This window comes from Hemiscyllium ocellatum, chromosome 8 (genome assembly GCF_020745735.1).
Source record: "Hemiscyllium ocellatum isolate sHemOce1 chromosome 8, sHemOce1.pat.X.cur, whole genome shotgun sequence".
Lineage (NCBI taxonomy): Eukaryota > Metazoa > Chordata > Chondrichthyes > Orectolobiformes > Hemiscylliidae > Hemiscyllium > Hemiscyllium ocellatum.
The window spans coordinates 78,814,030-78,839,233 of record NC_083408.1 but is presented as its reverse complement, the minus strand read 5'-3'; the positions used below and the strand labels follow the sequence as shown (position 1 = coordinate 78,839,233).

The 25,204-nt window shown below is 40.7% G+C and overlaps 1 protein-coding gene across 3 annotated transcripts in view; it reads right to left on the bottom strand.

Moving 5' to 3' along the window:
* The window catches only part of eml1 (EMAP like 1), a 249,865-nt gene that overhangs the window by 18,264 nt on the left and 206,397 nt on the right, over positions 1-25,204 (bottom strand). For all 3 annotated transcript variants that reach the window (XM_060829259.1, XM_060829258.1, XM_060829260.1), the window contains exons 12-19: positions 24,644-24,743; positions 19,961-20,115; positions 11,102-11,227; positions 10,203-10,334; positions 9,549-9,616; positions 6,375-6,463; positions 4,732-4,829; positions 1,490-1,577 (exon numbers count right to left, since the gene is read on the bottom strand). In XM_060829259.1, the coding sequence (XP_060685242.1) occupies positions 1,490-1,577; positions 4,732-4,829; positions 6,375-6,463; positions 9,549-9,616; positions 10,203-10,334; positions 11,102-11,227; positions 19,961-20,115; positions 24,644-24,743 (856 nt within the window). The remainder of the gene's footprint in view (positions 1-1,489; positions 1,578-4,731; positions 4,830-6,374; positions 6,464-9,548; positions 9,617-10,202; positions 10,335-11,101; positions 11,228-19,960; positions 20,116-24,643; positions 24,744-25,204) is intronic.

Sequence of the window (25,204 nt, the reverse complement as noted above, 5' to 3'; positions counted from 1 at the left end):
CACTTGTAGGTGAGAAGTTGTAGTCTTTCCCCACTTATTACCCACGAAACATGCCTTAAAAAGTTATAGCTCGTGCATTGGGTTTAAGAACATTTTTAACAGTGCATTACATCATACTGCCAAAATAAACGTTCTGGCCCCAAAACGTTTACGGGTGTGGAATTTCATTCCTTCAGAAATTAATTGGTGTTGGACATAATAAAAATTAATAACACTTAATAAAATGTGATAACTACATTTTTGTCTCTCTCATGGTTAAACCTTTCTTTACCATTAGTTTACTCTCTGTCTGTGATTTTACATTGAGTTAAAGGGGAAGAAGCACCCAACTGTCAGCTTGTCCATTTGGTGGATGGGGTCAATCGCAACCTTGGATTGTGTTCAATCCTAGGGACAAGGGTGAGGTACCGATCTTGCAGAGCTAGAGGAATGGGACTAGCAGTGAACCAGTAGAAGCATTCCTGTTTCATCTGGCCCAAAGCAGTGTTTGAAAAACTCTTAACATTTCCTGGAATTGGTTACTTCTCTCTGTTTACTTACTGGGGCTCTAGACCTAGGAAAGCTGTTCATTTAGAGTTTAAGGTTGAAAATTAATATGTGGCTGACAGCCTCATTATAATTGTTAAATACCAAGCCAGCTGAGTGCACCTTAGTCGACTGCAACCCCCAACCTCTATCCCACCTACGTTAAAACTAGAGGCAGGTTGGAGGTGGGTTGCGTTTGGATTTGAGATTTTTTGAATTTTCACATCCCACACAGACCCAAGTGTACTAATTTCTGGAAGTTACACTTATTTGTGAGGATTCTTCAACTGGACTGGAGAGAACATTGTTGTTTGCCCTGGTCATATACAAAATGTAGAGACTTTCATAATGAAAAAGAATTCCACGTATTATAGATTACTGTTGAAAATACCACAAAAAAACTCTTTGGACAGCTGTAACCACACTGAAAATTTTTGTAGTGTAAGCACGTAATCAAATAGTGGGGGCTGTTTCTCCACCATTGTAAAAGAACGGGCCAGCATATTAATAGAGTTAACTGTTTTATGAATTTATCCCATGGTGAGTGAGTCCCATGTTAAGATTAACTATGACATTTCCATTTAACATCAATAGGGGATGCTCTAATCTAGCCTTTGACTTTATTTTGTCACTTGCTGCAACAGTTGTTTGGAATCAAACTTGTGTTGTGGAGCACTGCCAGAACTGGGGCCTACACGACTTAAAGCAGTGATGGCTTGTGGTGAAGCGAGTTAAATTTAGGGTGCACAAGATGGCAGAATTGAAGGAACACAGGAGTTTTCAGAGGGTTGTCAGGCTGAAGATGGTGGGATGATGCTGTGAGGGTATGAAAACAAGGATGAGAATTTTAATATTCAAGTATTGCAAATGTCTCACTTACTTTTTGGTCACGTGAATTGTCCTTTTAAAAATAACTTACAAATCAAACTAACTTTAATTTAGAATATAGAAAATGTATACTCACAATACAAGATCTCATAGTCTCCCGAATTAGACATTAAATACTGTGAGTCAGTTGACCAGTCAAGATGTGTGATAAAACTTGAGTGACCCTATTGGTGGGGTGGGGTAAGGGTTTGTTGGAGGAAACAGAATGACATCTTGATTATACATAATCCCAGTTATAACACTCAACCTCTGTGCTAGTATTTGAAATATTTCATGCATTTTATAAGGCAAGCTCTGCACAATTATCAATGCCCTCAGTGAAATTTCTTACAGGACTATAAAAGGTGCTGGTTCTAAAGTGAGTGAGTCATATGAATGGGATTAGTGTAAAAGGGCTGCTATTGGATCAGCTGCTCATCATACACTCCCAATCTTCATTTCTAATGGGTTTTCTCATGGATGAACTGAAACCATTTCTAGTGTATACCGACACCTAATGGATGGAGTAAAGCTAGATTTTCAGAAGGTAGGCAATCGATTCACAAAACTAAAACACGTGATAAGAGGTAATGTAATGATTGCATAACAGACAGAGAACAGTGAGCAGGAATAACTGGGTTATTCTCACACTGGCAGGTTATGACTAGCAGATACCTCAAAGATCAGTACTTGGGTCCCAACTGTTCACACAGATATATATTAATATACTTATCAATGACTTGCATTTAGAGTCTTAGAGTCAAAGAGATGTACAGCACAGAAACAGACCTTTCGGTCCAACCTGTCCATGCCAACCAGATATCCCAACCCAATCTAGTCCCATCTGCCCGCACCTGGCCCATAACTGTCCAAACCCTTCCTATTCATATACCCATCCAGATGCCTTTTACAGGTTGCAATTGTACCAGCCTCCACTACTTCCTCTGACAGCTCATTCCACCCACACACCACTCTCTGCATGAAAACATTGCCCCTGACATCTCTTTTATCTCTTTTCCCTCTCACCCTAAACCTATGGCCCTCTAGTTCTGGACTCCCCCACCCCAGGGAAAAGACCTTGCCTACTTACACTATCGATGCCCTTCATGATTTTATAAATTGCCTATAAGGTCACGGAGGACCAAATATAATATTTCTAAATTTGTACATGTTACAAAGCCAAGCAGGAATGCTTGGTGGGAGGAAGATATAAAATGTTTTCAGGAGGATTTGGACAGGCCCTAGTGAGTTGGCAAGATCATGGCATATGAAATACAGTCTGAAAAAATGCAGAGGTTACCCACTTTGGTAGGAAGGACACCGATGTGCCGAATTTTCTTAATAAGTGAGAGATATGGGTGTTCTTACCAATAAGCAGCTGAGAGCTAACACACAGGTGCAGTAAACTGTTAGCAAGGCTAATTGAATGACAGCCTTTATCACGAGGATTTGAGTCAGTAGTAATGAAGTCTTGCTTCAATTGTAGGTGAGCATATTGAGAGTGCACCTGGAGTACTGTATGCAGTTTTGGTCTCTTTACCTCAGGAAACATATAATTGTCATAGAGGGAGTGTAATAAAAGTTCACCAGACTTGTTCCTGGGTTGGCAGTACTGTCCTATAGGCAAAAGCAATGACTGCAGATTCTGGATCAGTGGTGCTGGAAGAGCACAGCAGTTCAGGCAGCATCCAACGAGCAGCGAAATCGACGTTTCGGGCAAAAGCCCTTCATCAGGAATAAAGGCAGTGAGCTCGAAGCATGGAGAGAGAAGCTAGAGAAGGGTGGGGTGGGGAGAGAGTAGCATAGAGTACAATGGGTGAGTGGGGGAGGAGATGAAGGTGATAGGTCAGGGAGAGGGTGGAGTAGATAGGTGGAAAAGAAGATAGGCAGGTCGGACAAGTCCAGACAAGTCATGGGGAGAGTGCTGAACTGGAAGTTTGAAACTAGGATGAGGCGGGGGAAGGGGAAATGAAGAAGCTATTGAAGTCCACATTGATGCCCTGGGGTTGAAGTGTTCTGAGGCAGAAGATGAGGCGTTCTTCCTCTGGGCGTCTGGTGGTGAGGGAGCGGCGGTGAAGGAGGCCCAGGACCTCCATGTCCTCGGCAGAGTGGGAGGGGGAGTTGAAATGTTGGGCCACGGGGCGGTGTGGTTGATTGGTGCGGGTATCTCGGAGATGTTCCCTAAAGCGCTCTGCTAGGAGGCGCCCAGTCTCCCCAATGTAGAGGAGACCGCATCGGGAGCAACGAATACAATAAATGATATTAGTGGATGTGCAGGTAAAACTTTGATGGATGTGGAAGGCTCCTTTAGGGCTTGGATAGAGGTGAGGGAGGAGGTATGGGCACAGGTTTCACAGTTTCTGCGGTGGCAGGGGCAAGTGCCAGGATGGGAGGGTGGGTTGTAGGGGGGGGGCGTGGACCTGACCAGGTAGTCACGGAGGGAACGGTCTTTGCGGAAGGCGGAAAGGGGTGGGGAGGGAAGTATATCCCTGGTGGTGGGGTCATTTTGGAGGTGGCGGAAATGTCGGCGGATGATTTGGTTTATGCAAAGGTTGGTAGGGTGGAAGGTGAGCACCAGTGCCGTTCTGTCCTTGTTACGGTTGGAGGGGTGTGGTCTGAGGGCAGAGGTGCGGGATGTGGACGAGATGCATTGGAGGGCATCTTTAACCACGTGGGAAGGGAAATTGCGGTCTCTAAAGAAGGCCATCGGGTGTGTTTTATGGTGGAACTGGTCCTCCTGGGAGCAGATACGGCGGAGGTGGAGGAATTGGGAATACGGGATGGCATTTTTGCAAGAGATAGGGTGGGATGCCCGAAACATCAATTTTGCTGCTCGTTGGATGCTGCCTGAACTGCTGTGCTCTTCCAGCACCACTGATCCAGTACTGTCCTATGAAGAGTGATTGGGAAGCTGGGCCTGTTATTTCTACAGTGTTGAAGAATGAGAGGTGATCTCATTCAAACTTACAAAATATTTACAAGAATAGATACGATATCCTGTAAAATAAGTGGGAAGTCAGTAGGACAGAACTAAGGAGACATTTCTTCACCCAGAAGGCAATAAATATTTGTAATTCTCTTCCCAAAAAGTTGTGAAAGTTCAGTCTTTGAACATATTTAAAATAACAGTTGATACAGTTTTGATTATCAATGGTGTAAATAGTTGTAGGGATAGTGTGGATAAAAGTCACTGAAGTGTTTGATCAGCCATAATCATGGGCTCAATAGGCAGGATGGCCTAGTTAGTACGTAACACTACTCTCGCTGATTTAATGAACCACTGTTCTAACACAAAAACAACATGCATTGCAGTTTCAACTTTTATTAAATGCAACTTACTGAGCATTTACCAACTCGGCTGTATTTTCTGCCATTTTCATTAACTGTGTAGATGTAAATATAATTATCATGGGATCCAATTGCTAAGTAATTTCCCTCTTTAAAAAAAAGCACAAAGAAGAATAGATTACTCATAATGAAATTGGAATAAACCTGTGCAGTTAGAAAGTACAATGTCCCACTCAACTAAAACAAAATGTTGCTGGTTGACATTACTAATAGTACAGGAATATCAGTTAAAGATTACTATCACAAAAATCATCCTTCACCAGTTTTGATTACTTTTAATCCTATCATGCAGTCACTATATTTTGATGACTGTCCGTGTCACATTCAGAATTAAACTTGATATTGTCAATGATATAATGCTGACATTAATATGATTATTTGTCCTGACATAGACTTGTGATTGTATCAGCAAAGACAAATATTAAACACTTGTAATGCTAATTGTATTTTTGATTAAAACCAATAAAGAGTTACATCTAATTAGGGTGCCAGCAAATACACATTTTGCTGAAGTTATTTAAATACTAATTGTCCAATTCTCTCTCTCAAACTTTAACATAAAGCTACCTGTCAGGTTATTCTGCAGTTGGTAGTCAGATCTTCAGTATTTACATTAGCATCTCTCACATGCAAACTACAGAGGAAATTATGTTAATAAAAACAATAGACCTCAGAAATACTAAATATGAATTTGCTTAGAAATTGAAATCTGGAACAAAAGATTGATAATAACACAAAGACCAGAAAATTGAAATAATGCAGCTTTAGTAAGAGCCAACAACCATTTGGAGCCACAAGTCAGAGCATCAAGGTTAGTCTTAGAACCAACAACAACAAAATCAAAAAACAAAGAGACTGCTAATCAAGGCATTCTAGATATCTGAATATCTAACATTTGCTGATAATCAGACTCCTTGCTCTTTCCTGAAGAAATTTGGTCAGCCGGGCCTTAAACGGTATATGGTCTTCTGTCAGAATTACTGTTTGCCAGCCATTTCTTACACAGTTACACAGCAGCTATATGGAAGTTGATGATATGAATAGTCTGTCATCAATGGTAAACTATTATGATATGAGAAGACAACAAATACATTGATAGAAAATTTATTCAGGAAAACAAAGAACAGTAATGTAAATTCTGAAAATATATAGCTTAGAAAACACCTGAGTGGACAATTCTTATCAAGATCAGAGATCAAGATCTTGCAGAAGAAAAACACAGACAAAAATGATTTAAATGTTTGAAATTCATTTTAGCAAAAACAATCCTAGAATGGCACAATATAAAAATAAGATCAGTAATCCCATCACAGCTTTGTTGAGCTACCCAATTGGTCTCAGCTATCTATACTTGCACTTTTTTTTAAATCAAGGTTTTGTTTTATTTTCCAAATGAAAAGCAATAATTATTGAAAATGAAAAACTTGATCTGTGCTATGGTGATAAGTTACTTCTAGCACATCAACTAGAATATTTCAAAAATAATCACTACTAAAGGGAAAATAATAATTTCCCAATACACATCTATAAACCTTAAGCTGTGAGAAGTTACACCAGTCAGTGAAGAGGTTTTGGAATAATTTCTTCTTTGCTAAATATAAGCTTCTAGTGAACTATTTAAAAGTAGTGGTTACCTGGTGAATAACGCATGACTGAGAGCTGTTCATTTCCATCTGTGTGAACGGTCACCAGATCCTTTGACTCTGTATCCAGAACTAACCACCTATGAATAAAACAAATCAAATGATGATTCCATTGAAGCCTAATTAAGTACACCAAACAACCTCAAGTGCAGAGCGAATCAGATTGCCTATCAACTTTTGCTGGCATTACTGTACATACGGGTTTGTATGTTTGCAGTTTTGAAGTCCTGCCTCCATTTCCAGTCAATATGATTTCATACTTCTAGGAAAAGGGGATGGAATGGGAATTGCACAAATATGAAACACTAGTCTACTGGACCATTTGAAATCAGTGCTGGGGTTAAACAGACTCCATTTATGTTGTTCTAAGGGCCTTAACTCACAGTGTAGGAATCTTGAATTGATGGAAAAGATGTAATATTCTGGATTGGCAGATCAAATCTCTTCCAATTTTAAATTTAAAGTTATTTAGATAATCAGTTTAGCTCAGTTGGCTGGATTGCTTGTTTACAGAGCAATGTGATGCCAACTATGTGGGTTTAATTCCCATCACTGGTTTGAGGTTACCATGAAGGATTTTCCTTCTCAACCTCTTCCCTTGCCTGAGGTCTGGTGGCCCTCAGGTTAAATCACCACCAGTCACTTCTCTCTAATAAGAGAGCAGCCCCTATGGTCTGGTAAGACTATGGTGACACAACAACAAAAGTTATTTAAAGCCATAGCCTTCTAAAAATGAAACAATTTAAAGCTGTCAACTAAAGGAAGCATAAGACACAATCTTTTGAAGAGTACTGATTGACAGGCCAATTGTTACATAAATTGCCATATATTCATATAATTTCAATAGAGTCCATTATTGACATTTTCCTAAGGACTAGGCTACTTCTGAATGTTTGGGTGAGTTTCACAGATTCAAAACTAAGTATTTGAAAGATTAGGGTTGAGCTCACATATGATTGATTATTTTAAAGAAGCTATTAAAGGATTACATGCCTTTGATGTGGTTACTGAATAGAATTTTTGCTTGCTTTTATAATGATTTGACTCCTTGAGGGGATTTAAAATTTTTGAACGGTTTTCATGATTGAAATTATTCAGTCTCATATGTTAAAAAAAGTCAGCTCTACTAGATTGTTAGAGATTTATTGTTTTCATTCGCACCTTTCTCCTGAGTTCTGTCGATACTGGGTAATATTCAAGGAGTCTGTATGGGAGGTGTCAAATTGTATGGAAGGAGCATGTGGGGTTTGGGAGAATGAGGGTTACTGGTTACAGGGCCTAACATTTTACAAAATGGGGGTGGATTCTCATGGAACTGAGGTGAGCTATCTAACTCATCCATCTTGGTTCTCACTCACCTCCAAGGCTGCCTCTGAATGGCCTCCAGAGGCAGAAGAGCCAATGGAATGAGGCTGGTGCTTTCCTGGAGCAAAATCTGCACGCAACAGAATTCTTTATATTGAAACAGACCAGCCAACTCAGGAAATCTCCAACTTGAATTATTTGTCTCAGTAGTGAAAATCTAGTCCATAAAGTTAAGCCATTTTAGGACAGGATGGCGAAAATGGAATTGTTCTATTTATGAAGAAAATCGTATGCAAAATCCACCGTGTTGAACAATCACCACCACAGGAGATTTTATTGTGTAACTGACCACAGTAACAAAACACAGATTTTGTTTGTGTTACTCTTCTTTCAGTTTGGTTGGATCTCAGGTTAGATGATTTATTACTGCATGCCCAACAATAACAGATACTGATGACAATTAATTTTTGCTCGTTAATACTGGAGTTTGTAGTTACACTACTAACATCTACCTGACAAAGTGAAAAATTGCCCAGGTATGTCCTGTCCCCAAAAAGCAGGATAAAGTAGTTCAAGAAGATAACTCACCACCACCTGGTCCAGGGCAACTAGGGTCAAGCAATAAATGCTGGCTAGTCAGTGGCACCCACATCCCATGAATGAATAATGATGTTAAAAAAAATCATTTCCATTGGTACGATTCAAACAGGTACACGCATTGTTTATCAAATAGTTCCAAATGATTGGTCTGTCCAAATCTACCATATTTCTATTAGCATTTAAAACGACTAATTTGTACTTAAAAAACATAGCAAAACAGTCCTTATTCATTCAAATATACAACACATTTCAGTGCTGGCAGCCACTCCTTGGCTTACCAATAGGTTTGACTTTTGTTGCAGAACTCTCTAGTTCAAGCAAAAAAACAGAAATTCTTGATTATTTCCTCTTCTAATATAAACGATGATTGAAATCATAGGACGTAAGTTTTCAGGTCTTCATGTGGGAAGTAGATTTATCTTGCTGAGATGGTAGCAGATAGGAATCCCACCATCTTCCTGAACCTGCCCTAACAAAGCTAATGATGACTTAAGGGCCTCATCTTTTCTGGGATGCAATCATTTTGGCTACAGGTGAGATTAGAAACAGTCAGCTTACATTGGGATGGGGGTGGGAGGGTAAAGTCCCTCAATATGCCCTCAGTTGGCCACAACCAAGGGACAAATCCTATGACAGAGGTGGAGTGGGGAGGGGAGGTTGCCTTTGAGAACCACCCACCTGACCTCACTTCCCATCCTCCTGACCCCACCTCTCTTTCTGCCACCCAAACATTTGAAATCACCACTGCCACCTGCCACCAAACAACACTCAGTTTTACCATCAGCAATCCTCCATCCTGGTTATCCAAGTATTTTGTCATGTTGCAAATATGTAACCTCCACCACAGAACTGCTCAATTCTAGGCATACCAGCCTCTAGGAAGCTGCTGAAAATGTGTTGCTGGAAAAGCACAGCAAGTCAGGCAGCATCCAAGGAGCAGGAGAATCGACGTTTCGGGCATGAGCCCTTCAGCTCCAGGAAGGCAGGATAAGCCCACCAGCAGCCAATCACCTACCAGATTGCCAGAAGATCCAGTGGGTTTTCTCACCTTAGTAGGCTTCAGGTTCCTTCCTGGAAACTCTCCCACTTCTAAAAATAAGGTCTCGGCTATAATTGTTTTTAACTTTAGAAATTTCATCTGTGCATAACAAATTTTATTTATTTTTTTCGCTCTAAATTTATATTAATAAATACCTTAAACAAAACAGCAGTTGTCATTGTCGAGGCTGACTGATGCAGAAGCTTCTTATTCACACTCACCTTCCAGTTTGAGTTCCTATAGCAACAACACATCCTGATGGGTGAAAGCCAGCAGACTGAGCTGGGTCCTAGAATTTCGAGAAAACATATTCAGAAGCACAGACTGTTAGTAATAGACTAATTGAACCCCACAGCGCTGAGAGGTCTTAAATCTCATTTGTTTGAACATGTACAGTAATTATGTAGGTGGAATGTTTCCTGCTAAGCAAACATTTCCTTACAACAACAGTGTTTTAATAATTAAACGATGCTTCAACCATATCATAGATTTGCGGTGCAAAAATCTGTTTCTTCCCACTAGTTAAAGTTATTTAAGTACTCGACAAAAATCAGTTGAATGGCTTAAATTAAATTTATCTTTTTGATCTTTGTTTTCAATTCCCCTCTATTATTCCTGTTTTGCTTGTCCTAAACTCTAAGTGCACCTTCCTACATGTTTCTTCCCCTTGTATTTTGCTATTAACAGTCATTCTTTGGTGAAACTTTGCCTGAATCTGGAACTTTTTATTTTCCTCCACAAGCTTTTAAAACGTAAAGTTCAAACTAATTCTTCAATAATCTCATAGTTTTGCCATTTGTTTCAAGCTGTTTTAATGTTATGCAATAATCCACTTTTTCCAATTTCCAATAAGAAAATCGATGAAGTAAAGATACCTCTATGATTTTGCTCCATATGGTCTGATGGGTGACAGCATCCCATAGAGTGATATGTTTGTCATGTCCACATGTTAGGAACTGTTCCTTATTTGGATGACTGGCCAAACCCCATAGTTCATCTGTGTGACCCTACATGTATTGTAAAAGAAGTAATGCAAATGAATGCAAATCTGGAGAGCTAAAATTAAAAAAAAATCCAGAGATCAAATTCAGAATAACACAGGCAATGCCTGGGGAGAGAAGGAGAATATAAACACGATTTGCTGTTACCCAAAATAATTTCTTTGGTCATTTATCTCTCAGCAAAATAAAATTAGCAATAATAACAATGGATATGAAATATTACTGGCCAGCTTGGTCTTAGTTCGAGAAGTTTGGTACATTTATCATCTAAAAGGATTTCTCTGTTTAACAGGATTGCAAGTGGGACTAATTCTCTCCAAGACACTACAGTTGACTGCTCACTAATGTCTTCAAATGTCATTGAATATTTATTACTAAGAAGATTCATTGGTCACTGTGCATGATGAACAATAAAAGCAAATGTCGCCTCCCCAGCTGCAGTGAACCGAAATACGAGAGCAGCAATTGAAATTCACACTGTTGCCCATTATCTTTGCAGTGTTATACCATAGCCAAGAATAATCTCAGAGATGGAAAGCCAACCTGCTCTGGGCCTTACAAAAAAATGGGTATAAATCTCAAGTCTGAATGGTCACTTTGACTGTGGCAGATTCCACATGAGTGATTTACAATTGGAATTAATCAGAGGTAGAATTGAGAATGGTTTATGCCCTATGGTTACAACTGCAGTAATGATGTATGAAGATTCCTTCCAGCAACCCAAGGAAACTGCTAAGATAATGCAGGCATGTTTTGTAATCATCTGCTCCTACCTGGGTGATAGGGTGAAAGTCTCCAAATAAAGTGCCTTGTAGAATGAAATTCCTTGTTGTGCCAATTAACAATACTTCTCCCCTTCCTTTAGTCACTGTCCTCACTGGACCAAACTGCTCAGGAACCTTCATTAAAAAGAAGAAGGGTTAACAGTCAGATTCTATGTGAGTCTGACCAACACAAGAAATGCTATTTACCCTGTTGACAGGATGATTGTAAAATCAAAATAACAGTGATATGGAATCACACTTACACACTGGATATACTTGTATTATTGCACTAAACTTTTGGCAGATTTTAAGACTGTTGGCATCACAGGATAGAGATGTTATTATCTGGTTCCACGGACCTATTCATTTTTGGAATTTTAAAATGTAACCCTGCAACTGATAATATTTAGATAATCAAAGTGGCATTTCTTCATCATACGAAAGGTATTACTTTATTTTATCTTATAAAACAGACAAGCAAAGCAGCAGTGGAGATGACAAAGCACGTACTACTAGGGAGTACATTTTATTTTCCTGTTTTTCAGGGTCAAACACCATCCCTAAATTTATCCAACAATTGATATACTTGATTATTTGATATAGTAAGTTAAAAATCACACAACACCAGATTATAGTCCAACAGGTTTATTTGAAAATACTAGCTTTCGGAGCGCTGCACCTGATGAAGGAATAGCACTCTGAAAGCTAGTGCTTTCAAGTAAACCTGTTGGGCTATAATCTGGTGTTGTGTGATTTTTAATTTTGCACATCCCAGTCCAACACCGGCGTATTCAGTTCATTGATTCAGTAAGCTGTTGATAGAGTGAGGTCAGCAAGTAGATTGAAATGACCTAAACTTACTTTCCATATGATGATAAGAGGTATGCACTTAATCTGGGCAGGATTTGGAGGCAGGCCTATTCAGTTCTTAGCTTGTTTTTATTTTAGAACATATACATATATAAATAAAGAAGTTTGGTGAGGGTTAAGATGAGAAATAAGTTACTTTCTACAATTAACCTTGAGCAACATTAAAGTGGGCAATATTTGAATTAAACCAATGGAAATAATCTTTCTGGAAAGTTTTGAGATCAATTCCAAAAGATGATCAATCAGACACTTAAAAACAAGTTGAATAATGCAGTAGCAGGAGACACAATGCCCCAAATCAAGGAGATTTAGTCCTCTGAATGTATTTTTGAAAACTTAACTGCTTTTTATAGTCATAAATCTGGGTGGAGAGGCCCAGTTTGCTTCAAACAAATTACTTCGAATTTTGAAGAGTTTGTTTGCTAACACAGAAAATGTTTACAATATTGCCAAGTACTAAAAAATAATTATACTCACAAACATATTTGCTTTTAAAACATAGAGCAAGCTCTAACCTATGTTACTGATTAAGCAACAACTGCATTTTAAAGTTCATTTCCCTGTTTACAAATCCTTCCAAAACCTTGTTCCTCTCTATATTTGCAATATCCGCCAACCCCACAATCATTCCAAATAGCAAAAAGTGATGTCTGCAGATGCTGGAGATCAGAGCTGAAAATGTGTTGCTGGTTAAAGCACAGCAGGTCAGGCAGCATCCAAGGAACAGGTTGTTCCTCTAACTTTGGTCTCTTGAGCATCCATGATTTTAAACATTCCATCAATGGTGACCATTCCTCCAGCTACCACAGTTCTAAGCACTGGGACTGTTTCCCTAAACCTCTCATCCATCCTTCTTTATAGTACTTCTTAAAAAATTTCTCTTCTTTGATCAAGTTTTTAGTCTTTGGTCAGCCCCAATTCTCTCATTTGGCTTGGTGCCAAATCTTGTTCAACAACTCTCTTGGCCAGTGCCTGAGGATATCTTACTATCTTAAAAATACATTGCATAAAACTACATAAATTCACTTTTAACAGATCCCTTTCCATCAATGATTGACCAACAGGGAAAGATGCTGAGGTAATAAACGAATTAGGTTGAGTTCAAAGCTTTTTCTGTCAGATTTATGTTGTAAAGGCAATTTTTAAGGCTTGATGTTGATGAAAATGAAATGCAGAGCTTGGCCATCATACAGGAAGTTCCAGATGGCTTAATGCATACAGTGATTCCAGAATGATCACTATATTGATCTGTGAAACCTTTCAGACTCTCCATCTGTCTGGTTTGTGGCTCACTTGGAACCCTGCCTCCATCTATTAACAGCTGCAAATGTGTTGCTGGTCAAAGCACAGCAGGCCAGGCAGCATCTCAGGAATAGAGAATTCGACGTTTCGAGCATAAGCCGTTCATCAGGAATGAGAGAGAGAGAGCCAAGCAGGCTAAGATAAAAGGTAGGGAGGAGGGACTAGGGGGAGGGGCGATGGAGGTGGGATAGGTGGAAGGAGGTCAAGGTGAGGGTGATAGGCCGGAGTGGGAGGGGCTATCCTGGCAACCTATCTGTCTTTCCTGTACATAATTTTAAATGAACATCTGCCTTCCTAAGATTCTTTCAAAAAGAAACGACATTAAGTACTTTAGTCCACTGGAGGGGACCACTTCAAATTTCATAATGCGATGATTAAAGTAATGAAATTTGTGGTGCTTCTTTTGTTCAAGATAATGAATGTGAAGAATTGACTTAAGCTTTAAAGCTAAAAGGAAAAATAGGTCTAGGAAATTGAACCAATACCATTCTGGCAGTTGAAAAACACAGTTAGTGGAATTTAACAGGCACCTAAACAATGGGGGCTATGACAGCATTTGTGCCAGAATTGAACAAGAAGTCAAGAGAGTCCTATCTCGATATAAGGATCATCTCCCTCCATCTTTGATACTATCTTTTAAGTGGAATAGTGTGTTTCTGGCTGGGTAGGAGTAACTCACCAATTGAGGGGGATTGTTTCTTGTTAAGTGCCATGCTGATGGCTCAATCCACATCATTACATTCAGCTTTTCATCATAATAAACTCACCAAATAAGCCAGAAGTTGAGAATTCTCGATAAGGAAGCCAAAGCTGGTGACTTCAGCTTGTCGCTTTCTCAAAAGGAGCTCCATGTTGGACACCAGTCACCAATATCTCAGCTCCAAGGGCACTGCCCACATGTACTCCATATCCACAGCTCTTGGCATCTGACATGTACCAGCCTTTAGGAACCCTTATGGAACATCTCTGATCCACTTAAAAGATGCTTCTACACTTTGGGCTGTACAAACAACTAACATTACAATGTTGCAGCAAAGATCAGAGATACACAGCTCATTGAATTGGACCAGGCTGCATCTCCATGCTCCTCATTTGCTGTCAAACTACTCACTCACTCTGGGCCTGTCTGGATGTTCACAGCATCCCTGCATTGCTTAACCTTTTATATTTTCCCCTCAGCCAGAGGTATTAGGATCATATAACTTTTGTCTTGCATTTAGTGTGTATATACACACATACATACACACACCCCTTTTCTTGGTCATCAGCAGACAGCAATCAAGTCAAGGGAGATACCATTCACTCAGTGGCCCTGGGACAGGTAGTCAACCACATCTTTCGATACCAGTCCAGGAGTTTAGGCTGGGTCAGTCAGTCATTCAGTGTAGTCAGACTCTGAATGCTCTGCACATCATGGGTGAGGAGCTGAAAGGCAATCTCAGAACAGGCTGGCATGGTCTGGACTTGTGGCCTCCACTGCTGGTCCTGGGGGGCAAGAGGAAGTCCCACATGTGCAACACACCATCCAGATCCCCACCTGCAAAGTGGACCACTGATTTCCCCTGTTCTCCATGTCTAAGGCAAATCTTAAAAACCTTGCAGGACAGCTCTGGACTGACAGTGCTTGTCAAGGTGCTCAATAGCCCTTTAAAGGTGGTATAGGTAAATAGGTTACCGGTGAGTTCTGGGATAACCACTTAGTGCCAAGCTGTTTTTGGGAACAGCACATGTTAAGATGGGGCCAGAGTCAGACATGAAGGTGTATGGGCAGAGTAGGTCCTGAGTTTGGTAAGATCAGGCGATAAATCTCACTAGGCCTTGCAGCAGAAATTCTTCCAAGAAATTCACTGCAAATAAAATGCAAGATTCAGTCCAACGATTGAATTTGCAGATTAAATACAGTGTACTGGGACCTCCAGCAGCAGGTGGCAATGGTGATGGACGGCACTGTGGAAGAGAACTGAGCAGTTCACTGAGACCTCCACCAGCAGGTGGTGACAGTGAAGGAGGACAACTGGTGTACTCAGATGGACTCCCACTGGAATAAAAAAACTGTCTTTGATGGAAGGAGGATCAAATTGACAAGGGATTCCTCAGCCAAATGTAACTCACAGGCTTTGTTCCATGTGTATAGTTTAAATAGTTCCATTTATGTACTTAAACTCCCTTCATGTGTGAAATGACCAGATGGCAGTGGAATTTGGAATCTCTGATTCATGATCTTTGGGCTTTCCATGTATTCAAATCTCAGATTAAACTTCTGCCATAGTTGACAGGATTCCATAGCACATCCGTCCGATCACTGGGGAGGAGGTTGAAAGGCATCTGGCCAAGACGGAGCAGATGGTGGAACAGTTGAAGCTGGCAATGTCCTTGAGGGAGGCCAAAGCTGCTTCAGGATCACTGGAGGCATGGGCATTGGCAGAGGGAATCTGTGTAGTTTACTGGGCAGTTGATGCAAAACCTCATAAGGTGCTTCCCCTCTAACTAGGATTCCTCTCATGAGGAAGCATTGCAAGTTCTCAAGTGTGCAAAGTGTTTCTGTCATCTTGATTTGGTCCACTGTTATAAAACCGCCTCCCCATTACAGAACAAAACACTAAGGAGAAGCATTCTGAATAGGCACCAGGAACTTTAGAAATACACCAGAATGCCATTTGGACCCTGTAATGCCTTGCCACCTCCATGTGGATGGTAAGTACTACTTTTGGTGACTTTAATTTCCAGTCCCGCCTTATCCATCTGGACAATATACTTACCTTTGGCTTGACATTCCAAGAGATCCTTGCAAAGGCTAAACACTGCTTTAGCTCACTTGTCACAGTTCAACTTGAAAATTAAAGCAGAGAAGTACCAATTCTTCTGGAAAGAAGTAAAGCTCCTGGGGCACTTTGTTACGGAGGAATGCATTACTCCTGGCAATGAAAAAATTCCATGTGGTAGAAGACTGGCCTTGGCCTAAGACAAGGAGGAAAGTCCTTGGGTTCCCCAAGGGTTCATTGGTCTGGTGGGATGCTCTAGGAAGTTTGTGCAAAGCTATGCACAGCTGGCTGCCCTTTTCCACAATTTGCTGAAGAAATCAGAAAATGCTAAAGGAAAGGTTGGAAAAGGAAGTGTGGTACTTTACGAAACATCTGAGGGAGTTGGATCCCAACATGTGATGACTGTTTCTGCACAGTCGAACAAAAACTTGTCTTATCATGTGCTCCTTGACTGCCCAGTTCTCCATCTCCCTTCCAGACTGGAAATCAACACCATTTCCTTGATTTAAGAGTCATAGCTTCAGGAGCAGCAAAGAGCGGTAATCGCTTCCACCAGTCAGAATCTCAAGCTGAATGAGAGGAATACAGAGAATTACTCCAAAATGAAACTTGAACTTTAAAGTGGACTACTTCCCAGCAGTTCAGAGACATTTTGGTTGATCAGAGTTCACAGAATCACAGGATTGTTTCAGTGCAGAAGGAAGCTATTTGACCAATCCTACCTGTACCGGTTCTATACACAAGTGCCAATCTCCTGCCTTTTTGCCCCTAACTGTGCACACTGTTTCTATCCGAATAATCAACAAATGCCCACCTGCATTCCTCAATTGAACCTGCCTCTACCTCATCTCCAGACAGTGCTACCACACCCTAACTACCATACCAGCTTTGCTTTTGTTTGCACATGACTTGAAATTTATGTCCTTTCATTCTTTTCCTTTCAGGATCTTCTCCTCACCCACTCTTTCCAGTGTGCTCAGAATTTTGAAAACCTTTATCAAATCTACCGTTGGCCTTCTGTTGTTGTGGTTCTGCTCGCCGAGCTGGAAGTTTTTGCTGCAAACGTTTCGTTCCCTGGCTAGAGAACATCATCAGTGCGGTGGGAGCCTCGTGTGAAGCGCTGCTTTGATGTTTCTTCCGGTATTTGTATTGGTTTGTTCTTGCCGCTTCCGGGTGTCAGTTTCAGCTGCAGTGATTTGTATCTGGGGTCCAGGTCGATGTGTCTGTTGATGGATGTTCTTGCCGTTTCCGGGTGTCAGTTTCAGCTGTAGTGGTTTGTATATGGTGTCCAGGTCAATGTGTCTATTGATGGAGTTTGGGGATGAATGCCATGCTTCTAGGAATTCTCTGGCTGTTCTCTGTCTGGCTTGTCCTATGATAGTGGTGTTTTCCCAGTCAAATTCATGTTGCTGGTTGTCTGAGTGTATGGCTACTAGAGATAGCTGGTCGTGTCGTTTTGTTGCTAGCCTTCTCTTCGAGGCGAACAGTTCCAACCTCTTCAATCTATCCTTATAACTGAAGTATTGAGTTTGAAATCTTTCCAACAACAACCGACTTAGCTACTACCAAACAACCGTCAAGCTGGGAGAAACACATATCCTGTGGGCTACTGAACTTGCACAGTTTTGATTCCAGGTCTAGTACAGACCAGGCAAATTCTAAAGCCCTTTGTCAAAAAGACAGTCCACTGAAGGGAACCTGCCTGACTGGAGCTGATGCTATGCCCATTTTCATATCTCAAGTCAAAAGCAGAATTCTGACCCAATTTCCTATGACATTCAGACTAAGATCCAGTGGAATGTTACTTATGAGCAAGGTACAGATCCAGACAAGTAGGCCAGGTCTGGTTTTACCATTGGCTTCTATCTCAAAGGAAGACCTCAGACAATTTCTGCTGACTGGAACAGCATCAGAAAACTGCACCACAACTGGAAGGTCAAACATCCATCAAGCTGATAAAAGAGTCCAAGCCAGTGTGGAAACTGCCAAGGTGCTGGGGGAGGATCAGAGAGGTGGATGAAATCCTCCATTGGCTGGTTCATGACAAAGGGGAGGGGAGAGTGAAGTAAGTCATTCTTTCTGCCAGCCTCAAGTGTCAAATGTTGGTTGCAGCTCATGACCAAACAGGACACCAAGTGACAGAAAAGATCATTGTCCTGCCCAGAGGGTGTTGTTTCTGGCTTGAGATGGCTGCTGCTATTGATGACTACTGCGGATACTGGGAGAGTTATACTTTGGTCAAAGCAAGGAAGTGAGCTCACCCCAGCATGGGATCCCTACTCACCAACAAACTTCTAGATGTTCCAGTGCTTGAGCCCAATAGTAATGGGACTGGAGCACATTCTGGAACTAGTTTATGATTATAATAATACCCCGCACTCATTCACAGGCTGTTCTCCACTCTATCTCTTCTCTGGATCAGACCCAGTTGTTCCTGTGAACCACCTCCTTACCACACCTTCCGAAGGTGACAGCTGGGTTAGTGAATGGAGAACTGATCATCACTCAAGGCTAGGCCAGGTTCATGATGACATCCAACAGGACTGAGAGAAACACAGGGACAAAAAACTGACCTTCCAATCAATGCAGGATATTGCTCTGAAATTGGAATATCAGAGATGGGAATACGATACAGTGTGCCTGGCACCCTGGGCCTACAGGCTCATCAAGTGGCAGTCTCAGAAAAAAGTTCACTGAGGAAAACTGACTGAGGGCAGAGTCTGGAGGATGATACAGAGTCAAGCAGTTCACTCAACAGTGTTGTGAAACGTGAAGTGTCAGTGTGTGGTTGACTCAGGTAAAGTGGGGTCATACAGCAATGCAAAATCATGGAGTGATCTGTGGTGCTGTGATTCAGGGGTTACATCCAATGTGAGGAGCTTACTTCAGCCCTGGAAAATGGTTCAGAAGTGACCTGCTGGAAGGCAGAAACAGAGTGACAAAGTCATAGAATAACTCCTGGTGCCTTGACTAACCAAGACCATGATGGGGTGATCCGCTCCAGAATCTCAATCCCTTGAAAGGTGCCAGTACAGCTAAGAGGCTAAGGTCTGTCAAGCAAATGTTGGCTATATCCCAATCCCTACCATTTGCTTAGATCAGTCGTGCAAGAAGAAAATGTGGTACAGACCCTTCGGCCCAACCAGTCCACACCGACCCTCCGAAGAGTAACCCACCCAGACCCACTTCCCTCTGACTAATGCACCTAACACTATGGGACAATTTAGCATGGCCAATTCACCTGCCCTGCACATCTTTGGATTGTGGGAGGAAACCAAAGTACCAGGAGAAAACCCACGCAGACACGGGGAGAGTGTGCAAACTCCACACAGACAGTTACCCAAGGCTGGAATCGAACCTGGGACCCTGGTGCTGTGAGGCAGCAGTGCTAACCACTGAGCTATGATGCAGACAAAGAATAGTTCAGCTCAGTATAACCCACAGGCTTTGTTCCATGTAGATACCAGAACTAGCTTCTTGTTAATCCTCAATTTCCCTTTCTGTTTGCAATGCCTGATGCCAATGGAATGGAGGACCCCTGCTTCATGGTGTATTGGCCTTCCTTGCTTTGAAATTTCATACTATAATAGTAATCAACGTCCATTAATTCGTCAGAAACAAACCAGTAAGGAAAATTTCAGATTTGGAAAACCATAATTCCAGTCAGCTATGTCACCGAAGCGTGCTGCACTTGCCATAAGTCATGTTACATAAATATCCTTCAAGTGCTATATCCCAGTTCTTCATCATTATGAAGATTAGCACATTATTTCCATGACAATCTTAATAAGACATCTGAAGATCTAGCCAGTTAAACCAATTATAGCATGTTGCCAGGAAGGTGAAGCCAGCGGTACGCAATAACAGAGCCAGAGTTGTTATGTTGCTATCTAGGAGTTGGGAAATGATTCTATTACTGGATTACAAGTCTCACCTCAGTTTCTTGGAGTTTCTGGTAATTGCGGTCCCAGGAGATTAACTTCCGATCTTTTCCACCACCTGATACGAGAGTGCCATCACGCAGCATGCAAAGTGCAAATATACCCCCTTCATGGGCCCCCTGAATAGCATAGCTAATGCGGTTGGTACCTAAGATAAAATGTCACAATAATACAATACAACCATATAGAATAGGAACAAAATGGACAAAGAATTGAATAGATTAGTTTTCCATCAAATTCTTTAAAAAATTGTAACATTTGCTTCAATGGTCACAAAGCCACTTAGGAAAAGATCATGCTATTAGCAGCAGTATTTATGAACAAATTACATGAAGAGGATGAAGTTAAACTTTTAGCGCTTAGCAAATTTTGCTATGAATATTGTGAGTCCCTTTGATAAATTTCATTGATCCTATACACAGCACTGGATTCAAAAGGTATATCAGGACAGCCTGAGACATAAACAGAGGAGAAAGCTTACTCCTCAAGCTCACTCCTAATGGATTGCTTTGTCACGTGTTTAAGTTTATTTTTCATATTTTATTCTGCTTTAATTTTATTTACACACCCCTATTTCACTATGTCCGAAGAACCACTTCCCACAAGGCAAACCTTCTGGCATCAGGATTAAGCAGAAACCATTTAAACCAAATGTCTAAGAAGTACTCAGCTGCTTCCTTCATAGTGAGATCACTTGCCTAATTCCAAGTTCAAAATTATCCTTTCCAATTTTTGCTACAGCATTTTGAAATGTCAATAAATATGAGGCTAAAGTTTCATCTTTAGCAGATCATCATTAATTGCCAGCCTGAATTTTGAATACCTCTCCAGAAACAGATTTTTGCAGAGTTGCAATGACTTGGTAGCCATTTAAAAATAGTCTGGGATTCCTGTTCTATTCCTAGCACCAACAACTTTTGCTCACACAGGATAAGTATGTATGCTGTGAGATTCCTGTACCACTGACCTTGGCAGGCGCCATGGTGTGGGGTAGGCATTACCTGGCCCCTTGCAATTCTTATTGGCATTATCCTGTGGACTTAACTGAAAGTCTAGACTGAAAGTCCAAAGTCAGAACAGAACTATTGACTTGATTTACATCCTTTCATGGTTATTAGAACATTGTTTTCTCTATGACCTCTCCTGTTAATGTCATAATGCGTATTTGCACAAAATCTAAATGCATGAAATACTTGAAGCATTTATTTATTGATACTTTAATGGTCTGTTTAGCACATTAGCAGGGTTGTAGGAAAACCAGTGTCTTATCCAAAAAAAAATTCAGAGTTGGGGTTTTTTAAACAGTTCCAAAAATATCATTGCTACTACAGAGGTACCTCGATTTTCCAGCATTCGAGTATCTGAATATCAGATTATTCGGCAAGATCGCAAGGTCCTGATGCTTGGCTAAACTACGTTATCCGGAATTCGATTAACCGAGTGAAATACTTCTTCGGATAATCGAGGTTCCTCTGTACAGGGTTCATTGGTTTGGAAAGTATGCAGGTGCCACCAGAGATTGGTGCAGGACATGAGTCGGTATTGAGTTGATGTGGGTGTAAAATAAGGCCTGGGGAGTGGATGAGATGGCATGAACAGCCCTTAAGTTGATATGAATTGACATGGAGATGGCATAGGAAGTGGGTGGGTGGGGTTGAGGACAGGAGGCCCTAGAAAGTCACTATACAACTGTGGCAGTCCAAGAATGCCAAAGTAGGCCTTTTAAGCAGTCCACTTTGGCACTCTGCTAACCCTGTGGACACCTCAACTCTACTTTCAGGGGAAGTATGTCCACCTCTATTCCAATCAAGTGGCTCTGTTGACAAATTTCCACCCAGCTCAACAATGAAAAGCTGAGCCATAATATTTTATAGCATCAAATGAAACACTTAGTTTGTTCTCTCATGGATGTGGGTGTCACAACATTTGTTGTCTATTCCTAATTTCCCTTGAATTAAGTGATTGGATAGAGTAGTGGAGAAGATGCTTAAGTGTCACTTCTATGGCTGAGGCCAAACTAGGTGAAGACAGCTGACTTCCTTCCCTGAAGGAAGCAAGCTAATAGTCAGATAAAAGTAACTGCTTTTTGTGCAGGTACAATAAACATGACCTACTTGCTCTTGCAAATAACTTTTAAAACATGATTTCTATTTGTAAACAGATCAGAAATATAGTCAAACTAGATCATACAGTTTCAGTGAACCTTCATGGGCAATTCAACAACTGAACACTGAGTTCTGCAATGAAATTTTAGGGGTTAATTGTGAGCCCACAGCTTTGTCAGATGTAGAGGCTGAATAAACTGCTTCTGTTTGGTTGAACACTTACATATAGTTTTCAACAATCTTAAAGATTATCTGTTGCCTAAGCTTCAGGAACATATCTAACTTTCAATAATACACTGCTTGCACTTCCAGGCACATAGATCACAGAAACATGCATAAGAACAGGACCCCAAGCACTTATTTACCTTTGTCAGTTGGTTCAGGTTTATTCAAGTTTTATGTCTCTAAGAGTCATTTATACTGGACCCTAACAAACCACTTGAGGAGAATAAGTTGTCATTCTCAACAATTTGTATAGATTCATGTTTCTCATAATAATAGATTCTGACTTGTGAATATGATTTATTCTTCATCACTTGCAATGAATAGCCTTTCTAATGCCCACTATATTCAAGTAGGAGAAACCAGTGAGTTAGAATTGGAGCATCCAACAATTGGGTTGCCTGGACTCCATTGGGTGGATTAACAAAACTCTGAGAGAACATGTGGATGCCTTGTTTTAATGGGATACAAGATAATAGTGTACATTTATTCTTCCTTTCCTGTGGGTGCTGCTTCTTTAGTTGACTACAGTTCCATGGCTGCCATGGGGTTGCATAGTGGCTCAGTGGTTAGCCCTGCTGCCTCACAGTGCTAGAGATCCAGGTTCAGTTCCAGCCTTCGGTGACTGCCTGAGTGGAGTTTGCACATTCTTCCTGTGTCTGCATGGGTTTCCTGTGGACAGTCTGATATCTTCACAAAATCCAGAGATGTGCTGGTTAGGTGGACTTGCCATGCCAAATTATCCATAGTGTTCAGTGTTGTGCAAGTTAGGTGGGTTAGCCATGGTAACCGTGGGTACGGGGATAGGGTGGGGTGGGATGCTCTCTCGAGGGTTAGTGCAGACTTGATGGGCTGAATGGTCTCTATTTGCACTATAAGGATTCTTTGGACATTTCTGCAGGGGCATCAGACATACAACACTAGGTGACTGAGATGACCAGTCAAGCAGCAGATTTCAGAAAAGGCTTTGATCCTGCCCTCACTCAGTGTCAACTCATTTAAGAATCCAAATACTGGTATGGGTAGCAAATGATCATTTCCTAGCCAGTGGTAATGGGACTACTTGTAATATCCCAATCGGTTAATTCAACATACATCATAAGTTATGGGCTTTTGGGTCGGCAAAGCTTAGGGACTGTTGTGGTGCAGTGGTACTGTCCTTACCTCTGAGCCAGTTGACCTAGGTTCAAGTCCCACCTGCTGTAGAGATATGTTGTCACATCTTTGTACAATTTGATTAGAAAATTTCTGCAAAGCTCAGCATACGTATTTGCCTGCGTCCAAATAGGATCTTGTGGTTTAGTGGTAGTGTCTCTACCTCTGAGCCAGGAGGCTAAAGTTCAAATCCAACCTGCTTCAAAGGAGTGTAATAACTTCTCTGAACAAGTTGATTAGAAGATATCTACAATACAACCGCAATTATCTGATGAGACGGGCAGGGTGTATTTTGTTTGGATAACTAATCATTTGGGTAACTGATCTGATCATAAACAATGGTAATTTATGAGTACCGGTTATCCAAACATGCCTCAGTTATCCGGCAATACATGCCATAATGCGTTTAAACTGATAACTAATCTATTACAAACAAGCAGTAATTTGGGTGCCGGTTATCGAACACTTCTCGGTTATCCAGCAATGCACACCGTAATGCCATTTAACTGATAACCGAATGTTGGGTCACCTAATTTTTGCGGTACCTTGAGATCTTGTTTGGATAATCTGAAATTCGGATAATTGATGTTCGGACAATCGAGGTTGTACTGCTTACTGAAAAAAGGATGCAGTGGTTATATATCTATCTTTAGGCCAGAGGACCTGGATTCAAATCCTACCTTCTATCGAAATGTGTCATAACTTTAAAGGAACTCACCAGCTTTGAGGCAAGCAAAAAAATTGTATTTAATTCAAAAAATGTTTTGGGTGTAGTTTAACAATTAAGAGCTTTGTTACATTTTTCTCTTTCACAGAAATCAAACTCATCCAAATGGGGGAGATCAGAGATCCACTGAGGCTAGTCTTAAAAAGAATGTAACAATAAAGAATGATATAGTCCTCATTGACATGTTGCCTTACCATTCTTTCTTCATCATTTCTATTCTCAGCCCCATTATTGCTATAAATTATGAAATACAATCACAGGGGCATCTGTTAAAGAAAGGTCATTGTCCAATGTCTGACTTGTTTTATGCATGAAGTGGTGATCTTTTTATTCGTGAATATCTTCTTTAATGCAACTTTGCACATGATTTAATGGCAAAAATTAAAATTAGATTTCACCATAACTTAAAAGAAAAGGAACAACAGAACTAGAATATGACTCAAAGTAAAATTCGCCTCAAAACTCACCTTTTCCCCAGACTAGAATATTTCCACTCGAATCCCCAGTTATTGTATCACCATTCTCAGCAAAGGTCGCACACAGCACAAACTTTGGTTTCTCATGTTTCTATAGTGAGACAAATACATTTAAATAGTACCCAGAATTACTTTTTTTTCCAACAATATACAATATTTTAAAGCTATTTCAAACAAATATTTGTTGTAACTAATACACACACACACACACACACACACACGTTTGTAGGTACGGTTGACATTATTTCATGATCAATCAATTTCAAGGAAACTTCAAAGCCAATTTACTTTTATAATGTTGTTTTCTGGTTTGTCCACTCTCCATTGGCACTAAATAGCCTATTATAGTGCCTTCAACTTGACTGTTACTACGTTTCTATCAAGTATTTCTGTTGACTGTCAGGAATTAGATGAGTTATTACTATGGCCGGGAGTTCATTTCTTAACCTGGGAAACAATGTGTTGCTATTATGAGTCATTTACTTAAAAAAAAACTTGGATTACAGCACAGCGTTGAAAGGTAATGGGCAAATCTCCGAAAAACAGTAACAT